The following is a 12,567-nucleotide window of genomic DNA, read 5'->3' as shown; positions in this document are numbered from 1 at the left end:
CTGGCATGCATAACAAAATATACTTGCTGTTGGAGGGAGGGCACACAACTTGGCAAAAGGGAGCATACGATTATTGGAAGCTAATGGCTATGGTAGACACTGGAAAAGAGAGTAGTCTCCAATCTAGAAATTAGCAACTTAATCGAGCAATAACCAAAAGCTGATTAGAGCAAGAACCAAAAGCTGATTACAGCATGACATTAAATTGTGAAAACTTACAAATGGTTGATTGAACATAAATAAGGAAACATGAAAAATTAAACAGAGCACAAACTTTCGAAATAATAAATACAATCTCCGGGGGTGGTAGGTGTGGAGACAACCTCAAAAGATTTGGTATTGAGATCATGTAGCATGAGTGGTTCCAAGTAGTTACGACCATGGAGATATAACTTGTTCTTCTCCAGGATTGCTACGGGTAAGGGCATGAGACCGCATCTGTCGAACAAAGGAAAAGTATTGGTGAGATCTATAGAACACATTTGCTTCCATGTCTTTGAAGAAGAATCCAAGGACCATATGACTTGCGTTGGCCACGTTTTCTCGGAAGCGCACAAACAGTGATCAAGGATGAACAAGACTACGTTACTTGGGAGAGGTGCATCATCAGCAAAAGGAGCTTTACAGATGACTTGGAAAGTTTCAGTGTGGAGATCGAAAGACAAAACCTTTGTTTCTACACAGTCGGTGAGCCAATAGAGTGACCCGTCAAAATAGACTGGCTTCTGGAATCTGAGAATAGGATAAGGAGAAGAAGCGACAAGGTTCCTCCAGGAGTGGGTGCTAAAGTCGAAAACTTCACAAGTGGTAACATTGTCTAGTCCAAATTCGGATGAATTATACAACCAAACAGGCTTGTAAGTACCACTCAACTTGTCTTTACCAAATCCAAGCTCATAAGTTAGGTCGCCGCTGGCAAAGGGGGGTCCTTTGTCGATGATAAGGCGTTGCAGGGAGGAAAAAGGAAAACTCCGATGCCATCGAGTGGCCGGATTCACCACGACGTTGGGTGTGTGAATACAGAAGAAGCAAACCAGACCGTCGCAGCTACCATAGCAAAGCAAGACGTTCGGAAAAGGGAACTTGACAGTACGGTATATGCAAGAAGAAGAAGAGCCCAAGGCATGTTGAGCTACATCATCAGGAGGATCCTCGTAATAGGCTACGAAAAGGAGATCATGACCTCGTGATTGCCTGCGAAGGTTCAACTGCCTTGACTGGAAACGAGGGGAATCGATTGTGGATATCCACTTCTTGGACACAGACCTGAATCTCCGCAGAGATTCCACGGGAAGTCTCTCGAGTATGAGCTCTATCACATCGTGTGGTAGCAGTTCCAATTCCACACTCAAGCTGGAGCTGGAGCTGGAGCCACGTCTTCTCTTATCAGAGCCATGTCTTTTCAAAATTGAGCCATGTCTTTTTTTCAACATTGTATCTTTCTTGCCTCTCTCACCTTATTGATGATCTGAGAGTGTCTTTATATATGCAGAGCAGCCGACCTGTAAGCATTGGAAAAAAGGAAACATTTACATTAAGAGAAAAGGAATTTTCCAAAACTTTTTTCTCCCAGTCGAATCTTAATTATCGAAAATCTCATCAATTTGAAATCAAAATTAATGAATAAAAGCTAAACATAATCACCTCACGCCATAGATCGCATCAAATGAGAATCGATTTCTGAATGAGGCTCTCACTAGAGGGATAGGTCGCATCTCAATCCCAGAACAACGTAATTAGTTAGTTTGCGGTTAAAATTCCATGTATTTCATACGGATCTATGGATTTTTGATGAATAATGAATGAAATAATCGGAAGAAAACTTATAACAAAAGGATAGAAACAAAATTGAGTGGCTGCGTGTACTTAGGGTTACATGCGACGAAATGTAGAAGATGAATATGAAAAGACCATTTTAACCTCAACTAAAACAGAAAATAAAAGAAAAAAGAGGCATTACACATTTAGGACACTTTATGGAGTTTATTTACATTTTAAGATAGGCGTGGACATTTTATCCGGACCCAAAGACCCGACCCGAAATCGACACGAAAAAACCCGGTTCGAATAGGTACCGACCCGATAAAATTATCCTATCGGGTCTTGTTGCAGAGGATCCGCGGATCTTGGACCCGACCCGACCCAAACCCGAAACCCGATAAGTACCTGAATTAATAATGTAAATTAAATAAAATGCATCAAAGGAGAGTCAAAGATAGGTTATTTGTGTAGAGAACATGGAGATCAACCACTAAGAGACAACAAATTGTTGTTGTATATCGCATAGTTTAATATATATACTCATTTTAATATAATAAAAACACAAATTTTGAATAAAATTTTGAATATTTTTGGATATAAATATTTTCAGATATTTTTTTGTATTTTAAGGTCTTTTTTAGATCGAACTCGACCCGAAACCAAACCAAATCCGAACTGATAAATTCTAATTACCCGAATGGATCTAACTATCTAAGACCCGACCCGATCCGGACCCGGCATGATCCGAACCGACCCGGAATCGAAAATTTGAAATTACCCTATCGGATCCTAAACTTTTAGACCCGAAATATCCAGATCCGAAAGGACCCGATCCGAACCCGATCCGACGACCCGAATGTCCAAGCTTACTTTAAGACACATCTTACTTGAATAACACATTCACGATTTTCAAGAAGCTTTCTAGACAAAAATATCATCTTCTCAACAAAACGAAGCTATGGAAAATCGTTGTTTAGTTGTTGTGTTTAGTTAATAGTACGTATTGTTAGCTATTAGTTTTTTGTTATTTTAATTTATTATTATTATTCATTTCATTCAATGTTTTTATTTGATTTTTCTTAAAATTAAAAATATATAAAATAAATATAATTATTACAATAAATTGTAATTTTTTCTACTACATTTTAAAATCCACTTTCATAGATAATTTTTTTATATTAAAATTATATAAAATGTACGGACATAAAAAATATGAACATGAATAGCTGAAAAAATAAAAAACTCTTATATATAAGTTATAGTAGACAATAGACGTGAATTTATTTTTTGTGGACAAGTTATAATAAATAATATATTGTTAATTTTATATTAAACTTTTGTTTCATGTTAAATGAACACACAATCAAAATTGTTTTTACCGTTTTTCACAAAACATATAGTTTCTTGCTTGTTTCTAATTTAAACCGGGTGTGACTGGTAACCATCAAGGAACATTAGGAATGATTAGGAAAAGAATGAATAGGAATAAAATTTTGGGAACGATGAGAAATAAGGGTTCCTTATCAAAATTAACAAGGAACAAATTTGCATTATAATTCTCTACAAAAAAGGGAATTCCTCACGAATGGTAACAAGGAACATCAGTGTTCCTCTTCGTTCCCTTGATTACCATTCAGAAAATCATTACGAAAATGTAGGTGAATATAGTTTAACCACCATCTGAGTTTTCTTTAAAAACTTAAATATGTGGATTGAAGAAAAATGGACACAAAAAATGTGGATGAGACAAATGTGGACACGAGTTCATGTGAGCGAACAAATGTAAAATATCCACTTCAAATAATTCGAGTAATGGTGCACTAAAAAAAGAATAATTCGAGTAATGGACTGGGGTTAGAGTTACAGTTACGTACATGACATGTAAGTTATAAACACTATTTGATTTGATTACATTTTATATGAATATGTGTGTCATCACTGTATGTGAAATGATAGAGGGATCATGGCTCATGGGTATTTACTGTTATTTTGCTTCTAAGGCTTCGAATGGTGACCATCGTTCCGCTCCGCCCCGCAGTTAACAATAACAAAAATCTTTACGTATACTATATATCTATATATTTTTATAACTGTTAGAACCGCACCGCAGTTGAACCGCTTGTTCCGCACCGCTCAAACCGCAGTCACCATTCAGAGCCTAAATTCACATAGACAAATTTTGTCTCTTCTCGTGTCCAAACCATTTTGTTCTCGTTATACACTAGACTTTCATCTAATCACTGTTCAACATTTGGATATTGTAAATGCATATATACATATATATATATATATATATATATATACATAATATACGGTATGTCAACTTAAATACAAATGTCAGTGATGATCACATGTATATCATTTATGTTGAGTCATAAAAACATTCACTGATTCTCGACTATTTTCGCGTATTACCTGAAAACTAACCGTTTGTGCCAACCACTCTTTCCTCTTGGCAGTGGTCTAGAAAATTTTGCTGTTCTAAGCAAAATAATTCTTCTTTAAAATTCACTAATTCAATTGAGTTAGTTAAACTTTTCTTGCAGATTATTTAGTTTGTATTTTTATTAGATAATATTGTTTGTAATTTTTATTAGTGAGTTTTGATTGATTTTGAAGATTATTATGCAAATATAATTTTTTTAATATTGGATTCCGATTTAGGATTAAGGGGGGGTTATTGGGGAGCAAATTCTCATCAATTTTGGAAATTCTGAGAGTCTATTGTTATTGGTTCATGAATTATAAAAATCTTAACAAATCCCTTGTTATTGGTTTAAGGATTCACAAATTCCTTTCAAATCTTTTGTTATTCAAAAAGTTTGGTTTTTATTGATTCTCTAATTCTAACTAAATCTAGTGTTATTGGGAGATGAATTCTCTACATTTTTACTCACAAGACAAAACTTTCAAAATATCATATGTATCCATGAGATTTTCAAAATCCATGTTATATTTTTCTTCGGAAAACAACATAGTTATTCCTTCCAAATATCTATTGCACATTCCATCCAAATTATATGTCCACAATTATATTTCATTTTTGTTGTTTTGTTATTAAATAGAAACTAAAATAACATATCAATTAAGCAAACACAATATAGAAAGTTTTTTTTGTAAAAATAATAAAGTTAAATTTCTTAACATAATGTTCATCTTATCATATTAACATAATTTTATACTGTATCCTTATTGTTTTTTTTTTAAAACATGTTTTGCAACAAGAAAAACAAATAATCATGTCATATTAAAAGAGATTTTTTTTGGAAAAAAAATAGAAAATATCATATTACTTTATAAAAGGAAAGATATAAATAAGGTAACAAAGTTTATGAAAATCTGTAGTAATGATTATCAAATTTTATAAGTCAATGTATTTTGATTTTTATAGTCTACATTACTTTTAAAATCTATCAACTTTAAGAATCCACAAACTCTACACAAATTACTCTCCCAATAACCCCCCCTAAAGACAGTGTTAAGGCGTTTAAAGCATCATTAACCCAAAGACTCCTTTAAGGTCTTTTAAGTACTTTTTAAATAGTAAATGTTAGTTAAGAGACTTAGTTAAAAAAATTCAACATTTATGAGATCCAATGCTAGTCTCTTAATTAAAGATTCTTAATAAAAAAATTATTAAACATTTTAGGATCATCACATATTGGACAATAACATTGCACGCCTTTTATTATTACCATAAAGGTTACCAAAAAGGTTACAAATTATACAAGAGAATCCATAATATTTGTGTGGTTTAGCAAAAGATAGCATATACTTAGATTTATCTGAGCAAATCCTCTTATAGTAAGTTTAGTAGTACCTTTAGGACATGGGCAATTGTGCCTTCTGGCTTGGAAGCATATGAGACTTGGAACACTGCATTATGTCTGTTTGGATACATTTAATGGATTTTCTTTCACCAATACCTGCAGTTTTTACAGATTCTGAGAACCAGTCCTTCATCTTAGAGCATGATTATCGGGTGAGGATTTCTAAATTTTTTTTTGTTTTATCTGATTTAAAAATAAAAAAATTAAAACGAAACCAATCGCGGGCCGCCACGTGTCGTGGGGTCCATAAAATAGTGTAACAAATTGGCCAAGAGCGATCCATAACTAGCGACTTTGGTAACCATTTTTTTTAAAAAACGTAGGATCCACACCCTTATTTCATGCAGAAACCCATTGTGTTCTGCGATAAAGGTGCTCTTATCTTTGTCTAACCTCAGTGAAGGAACATTTATAACAAATGTTTTTCTTTAAATTACCTCAGCTAATTGTTTCTCAGTCGTCTCCACTCCTTAAAGGGTTTTCAAGAGTGGAGTAAGGTAATGGTAGACCTTTCTTTAACTATTGGTTTATAAGTTGTTCAGTGTGTACCTAAACCAAATTACAATTACTTGGTGTTTTTTCTTTGTTTCTTTTTTTTAGACTTTTATAAGAACGCTGAAATTATTATACTCTCAGACGTCGACAAAACAATACTCTCAGATGAACCATATAAAGCTACGTGCATCCCTATAACTAAGCGACATTAAATTAAGATTGACTCAACATTCCCCAGTTTGGTACGTGTTTTGGATAAAGCTAAAAAGTCCATTTCTTTATAAGATTGACTCAACATTAAATCTATAATTATCCTTTTAAAATTCAATTCATTTTTCTTCAGGTTTGATTATTTACATATTATGTATCCAAATACATTTGTTCAGGTTACAAATGGTTGATTGATACATAAATAAGGAAACATAAAAGATTAAACAGAGAACAAACTTTCGAAATAATAAATACAATCTCCGGGGGTGGTAGGTGTGGAGACAACCTCAAAAGATTTGGTATTGAGATCATGTAGCATGAGTGGTTCCAAGTAGTTACGACCATGGAGATATAACTTGTTCTTCTCCAGGATTGCTACGGGTAAGGGTATGGGACCGTATCTGTCGAACAAAGGAAAAGTATTGGTGAGATCTATAGAACACATTTGCTTCCATGTCTTTGAAGAAGAATCCAAAGACCATATGACTTGCGTTGGCCACGTTTTCTCAGAAGCGCACAAACAGTCATCAAGGATGAACAAGACTACGTTACTTGGGCGAGGTGCATCAGCAAAGGGAGTTTTACAGATGACTTGGAAAGTTTCAGTGTGGAGATCGAAAGACAAAACCTTTGTTTCTACACAGTCGGTGAGCCAATAGAGTGACCCGTCAAAATAGACTGGCTTCTGGAATCTGAGAATAGGATAAGGAGAAGAAGCGACAAGGTTCCTCCAGGAGTGGGTGCTAAAGTCGAAAACTTCACAAGTGGTAACATTGTCTAGTCCAAATTCGGATGAATTATACAACCAAACAGGCTTGTAAGTACCACTCAACTTGTCTTTACCAAATCCAAGCTCATAAGTTAGGTCGCCGCTGGCAAAGGGGGGTCCTTTGTCGATGATAAGGCGTTGCAGGGAGGAAAAAGGAAAACTCCGATGCCATCGAGTGGCCGGATTCACCACGACGTTGGGTGTGTGAATACAGAAGAAGCAAACCAGACCGTCGCAGCTACCATAGCAAAGCAAGACGTTCGGAAAAGGGAACTTGACAGTACGGTATATGCAAGAAGAAGAAGAGCCCAAGGCATGTTGAGCTACATCATCAGGAGGATCCTCGTAATAGGCTACGAAAAGGAGATCATGACCTCGTGATTGCCTGCGAAGGTTCAACTGCCTTGACTGGAAACGAGGGGAATCGATTGTGGATATCCACTTCTTGGACACAGACCTGAATCTCCGCAGAGATTCCACGGGAAGTCTCTCGAGTATGAGCTCTATCACATCGTGTGGTAGCAGTTCCAATTCCACACTCAAGCTGGAGCTGGAGCTGGAGCCACGTCTTCTCTTATCAGAGCCATGTCTTTTCAAAATTGAGCCATGTCTTTTTTTCAACATTGTATCTTTCTTGCCTCTCTCACCTTATTGATGATCTGAGAGTGTCTTTATATATGCAGAGCAGCCGACCTGTAAGCATTGGAAAAAAGGAAACATTTACATTAAGAGAAAAGGAATTTTCCAAAACTTTTTTCTCCCAGTCGAATCTTAATTATCGAAAATCTCATCAATTTGAAATCAAAATTAATGAATAAAAGCTAAACATAATCACCTCACGCCATAGATCGCATCAAATGAGAATCGATTTCTGAATGAGGCTCTCACTAGAGGGATAGGTCGCATCTCAATCCCAGAACAACGTAATTAGTTAGTTTGCGGTTAAAATTCCATGTATTTCATACGGATCTATGGATTTTTGATGAATAATGAATGAAATAATCGGAAGAAAACTTATAACAAAAGGATAGAAACAAAATTGAGTGGCTGCGTGTACTTAGGGTTACATGCGACGAAACGTAGAAGATGAATATGAAAAGACCATTTTGACCTCAATTAAAACAGAAAATAAAAGAAAAAAATACATCTCGAAGCACATTCTATTACATTTAAATTGTAATAAAGGCACATTTCACTTGTGCTTTGTCTTTTATACCCTTCATCTTAGTCAACTACAAATTTTATTCTTTTTATGTTTTGTCTTAATGAAATTGACCCTTCTCAACCTAAACTATCTTCGTCTTTATCTTCTCTCTCAAACAATCTCGATTCGAATACAAAAGATAAAAAGGTGTCATTTTTTTTATTTATAAACCCCAGAATTGAAATTCGTCGATTTCAGTTGGATGTGTCGAAGAATGGAACGAGAAAGATCTGATTCTAGATAAATAGGTTTCTTTTGGTGTGTAGCAATCGTCGAGAGTTTGAGGCTAAGGGGAGAGCTTTGGGGATGGGAGTGGTGGAGGATGTAAAGAAGCCGAAGCGGTACAGATGGGTTACAAATCCTTCCAGAACTTGTTCAGATGTACTCTGTTCCAGAGAATGTCACGGCTCTAATGCATACTCTCTAGCTAACCCAAAACCAGCACTTACCCTTTGAAATCACAACTAATGAATAAAAGGTAAATATAATCAAAATCACCTCACGCCATCAAACTAATGAATTGTGATCGCAATTCACTCGAACTGGTTCTGTATTTGGTATAAGAAACATTGAACCGGTTTTGAAATATTAATCGAACCGGGGTTTTGTGTTGTCTCCTCCAAAGGAAAGAAAGCCCTAAGAAAAGGAATGAAGATGATAGGAAGATTGATTCCTTTTCATCGTAAAGCTTTTCAGCCTCGAATCGCATTATTTCTCTCCTCTTCCGCCTTCTCTGTTCTCATTAACGTTTCGTACAATGAGAGATTGGGAAGTGGCCTCGTCGATATCAAGAAAGATGATGCTGTTGCTCTGTTTCAAACCATGATTCAATCTCGTCCTCTTCCTAGTCTCGTTGATTTCAGTAGATTGTTTAGTGGCATTGCCAGAACAAAACAGTATGATCTCGTGTTGTCTCTCTGCAAGCAGATGGAATCGAACACATAACCACTACACTCTGAGTATAGTCATCAATTGCTTCTGCCGGCGTAGTAAACTTGGATTTGCTTTTTCTGTGATGGGGAAGATGTTGAAGCTTGGGTTTGAGCCCGGCAGTCACGTTCTCTACTTTGATTAACGGATTATGCCTCAAGGGTCTACTCTCTGAAGCTGTTGAGTTAGTTGATCGTATGGTTGAAACTGAACATGTACCAGATCTCAAACACACTTGTCAATGGACTTTGTCTCAAGGATAAAGTGTCTCAAGCAGTGGATTTAATAGATCGGATGGTGGATAATGGATGTCAACCCGATGGAGCTACATACGGTCCGGTTTTGAACAGAATGTGTAAGTCAGGGAACACTGCCTCGGCCTTGGATCTGCTCAGGAAGATGGAAGATCGAAAGATCAAGCTCGATGCAGTCACATACAATATCATCATTGACAGTCTTTGCAAAGATGGGAGCCTCGACGATGCACTCAGCCTTTTCAATGAAATGGAAACCAAAGGTATCAAACCAAATGTCTTTACCTACAACTCTCTCATTAGAGGCTTCTGTAGTGCTGGAAGATGGGATGATGGTGCACCGTTGCTGAGGGATATGATCACAAGGGGAATCACCCCCACCGTCATCACTTTCAATTCTTTGATTGATAGTTTTGTGAAAGAGGGAAAAGCTTACCGAGGCTAAAGAGTTGTACAATGAGATGATCACAAGAGGCATAGATCCTGACACAGGGATGCGATCCTGATATCTTGACGCTTGATATCCTTATAAACGGATACTGTAAGGCTAAACGGGTTGATGAAGGTATGAGACTTTTCCGCAAAATGTCTCTGAGAAGAGTGGTTGCCGATACAGTCACTTATAAAACTCTCGTCCAAGGCTTTTGTCAATCGGGAAAAATTAATGCTGCCAAAGAACTCTTCCAAGAGATGGTCTCTGAAGGTGCTCATCCTGATATTATGACTTACGGTATTTTGCTGGATGGGTTGTGTGACAATGGAGAAGTAGAAGAGGCTTTGGGAATACTTGATAAAATGCACAAGAGTAAGACGGAACTTGACATTGGTATCTATAATATCATCATTCACGGGATGTGCAATGCAAGTAAAGTAGATGATGCTTGGGATCTATTCTGTAGCCTCCCTCTTAGAGGAGTGAAGCCTAATGTCAAAACATACACCGTAATGATTTCCGGATTATGCAAGAAAGGCTCGCTCTCTGAAGCTGGCATGTTGTTTAGGAAAATGGGAGAGGATGGTATTGTGCCAAATGATTGTACGTACAACACACTAATCCGAGCTCATCTCCGAGGTGGTGGTGACTTAGCAACATCAGCTAAACTCATTGAAGAAATGAAGAGTTGTGGGTTTTCTTCAGATGCTTCCACCGTAAAGATGGTTATGGATATGCTCTCGAGTGGTGAATTGGACAAAAGCTTTCTAAATATGCTTTCTGGTCCGTTTGGAGCCAAATCATCATTGTTAGATTAAAATAAATCTTCTTGGAAGAAGTTGGTGAGCCTTGTCGGAAGAGGAGAGATATGTATTTTGCTGATATGCTTTCTTAGAATGTTTGGATCTTATCTGCAATACACAAAGTCTCGGTTAATAATATATGAGGTACTTGGACTTTTTAGTATAAACTAAGTATGTTTGCTTACATCTAAGCAGATCTTTGGCTGTCTTCTCCTTTTTATGTCGCTTTGTTTCTTCTCTTTTGTCATTGATTCATTGTCAGTGTATAATTTTTCATTGTTTCAGTTGAGCATATGTGTCTTGACAAATGCTGAAGCTTGATAGGCAGTAACACTATGGTATTACTTTTCAACATTTGTCTGAGGATCATTCTTATTAAATAGTTGATTGTTGTACTACAATGGCCAGAAACACAAACTAATAGCCGTGTTATATAAACCACTAGTTGAACTTGAACTATCAATTCAGACGTTACGTTGTTCCGAACAATGATGGTAGTACTAACATACAGACAAGAACTAGTTATGAGATTGGAAGATACATTAAATATGAATTCGAACCACTGGTCTATTTTTTAAAACAGTATTTAGGCAAAATATATTAGATTTTGTAAAATTAGCCATAAAGCGAAACAAGATTAAAGAATGCAAACGGTACGTTTTGGTCACTACTCACCAGAGGATCCAATGCACATCACATTACGATTGTTTCATTCATTTTCAAACAATTGCAGTTCAAACTTTGGTTATGGATTCTTCCTCCCAGCATTGTCTGTCCTACCATTTTTTTGATTCATTATAAATCATCTAGTCTCTATAACACGATATAAACGTTATTCTAAAGTTATAGTTTCTTTGAGGAACGGTATGGATATCAATAGATAATAATGTCATATGATGCACTTTTGATTATATTAATTTAGTCTAGAAATTATGGTCTCATCATGTTTTTGTTTACAATATACATAAGACAAACTTGAAACAAAACAAAAAGTCTGATCACAAACTTTTTAGCTAATTAACGGTAAAAAAAACCATCTTTGCTTGCCAGATTATTCAACTTAATTTCATCCCAGAAAATAGTTTATGTGGTGTGTGGGTACAAAAGGACAAGCAAGAAAGCTTTTAAAGCAAAATCTGTGCAATGCTTTCTACAAAAGATGAGCCTAAATAATAAAAAATTGCTATGGAAAAGAGAAAAAGGTTTAAATGATTTACCAGACAAAAAGGTTATCAAATCTTTGTTAAAAATCTAAATTTCTAAAGTAAAAATGACACTACTTTCATTGGTAACCAAATTGAAGGATATCATCCAAACTATTAAACAATAACATAATTTAATAGAATTTTATGTATGAGATTTGAGTAAGCTGTGAATAACACAAATATGAACATATCAAACGATTTGAAAATAATACTCAATTTTCAGTTTTTATAGTTGATTATATCTCTGTTTCTTGACAAATGAATATTAATATGCAAGATCGAATATCAATTGTCTAATAATACATAAGAAACTTTAAATTTTGGAATTCAAAAATATTTATATATATGTATGAACTAAAAATATTATTGTTCACTTGTCAATTCGAATTGACAACATGTATCCATCTGTATTCCAAACTAGCATATATTAAATTAGTTATATACAATTTTTTGAAAATATATTATAAATCAAAGACACTTAACCAAACTAAATAGGAATTTTCTTGTTAAGACCCTACTTATTAATTGAAACCTCAGATTCATACGAAAACCACGATAATTCAATGAAACCTTTAAAATCCAAAGTTCATTGAGTGAGAACCATTGGATCATCACTTATTCAATAAAAAAAAGAGCTATAATGATTAATGTAACTAACAAAGTTAATAAGATT

At 35.4% G+C, this 12,567-nt stretch overlaps 1 protein-coding gene and 1 pseudogene across 2 annotated transcripts; one reads left to right on the top strand and one right to left on the bottom strand.

Annotated features, from left to right (window-relative positions):
* Positions 1–150: 150 nt before the first annotated feature.
* On the bottom strand, positions 151–8,152 carry LOC103843282 (F-box protein At1g11270-like). 2 transcript variants are annotated; one of them, XM_018654157.2, is made up of 2 exons: positions 1,645–1,933; positions 151–1,502 (listed from the first exon to the last, which is right to left on the bottom strand). In XM_018654157.2, the coding sequence occupies exon 2, from the start codon at positions 1,431–1,433 to the stop codon at positions 258–260; it is 1,176 nt and encodes a 391-aa protein (XP_018509673.2). In that variant the 5' UTR covers positions 1,434–1,502; positions 1,645–1,933; the 3' UTR covers positions 151–257. The 2 variants fall into 2 exon arrangements, with proteins under 2 accessions (XP_018509673.2, XP_009118235.2); XM_009119987.3 differs by lacking the exons at positions 151–1,502; positions 1,645–1,933 and adding exons at positions 6,488–7,758; positions 7,901–8,152.
* Positions 8,153–8,403: 251 nt separating this feature from the next.
* Positions 8,404–12,528, top strand: LOC103843281 (annotated as a pseudogene).
* The last annotated feature ends 39 nt before the right edge of the window (positions 12,529–12,567 follow it).

Source organism: Brassica rapa, chromosome A09 (assembly GCF_000309985.2).
Source record: "Brassica rapa cultivar Chiifu-401-42 chromosome A09, CAAS_Brap_v3.01, whole genome shotgun sequence".
Classification (NCBI taxonomy): domain Eukaryota; kingdom Viridiplantae; phylum Streptophyta; class Magnoliopsida; order Brassicales; family Brassicaceae; genus Brassica; species Brassica rapa.
The sequence above is the reverse complement of the archived record's forward strand: the minus strand, read 5'-3'. Positions and strand labels throughout refer to the sequence as shown.

Coding starts and splice junctions, on each gene's coding strand:
- LOC103843282 (XM_018654157.2), bottom strand. CDS start 1,433: ATGTTGAAAAAAAGACATGGCTCAATTTTGAAAAGACATGGCTCTGAT.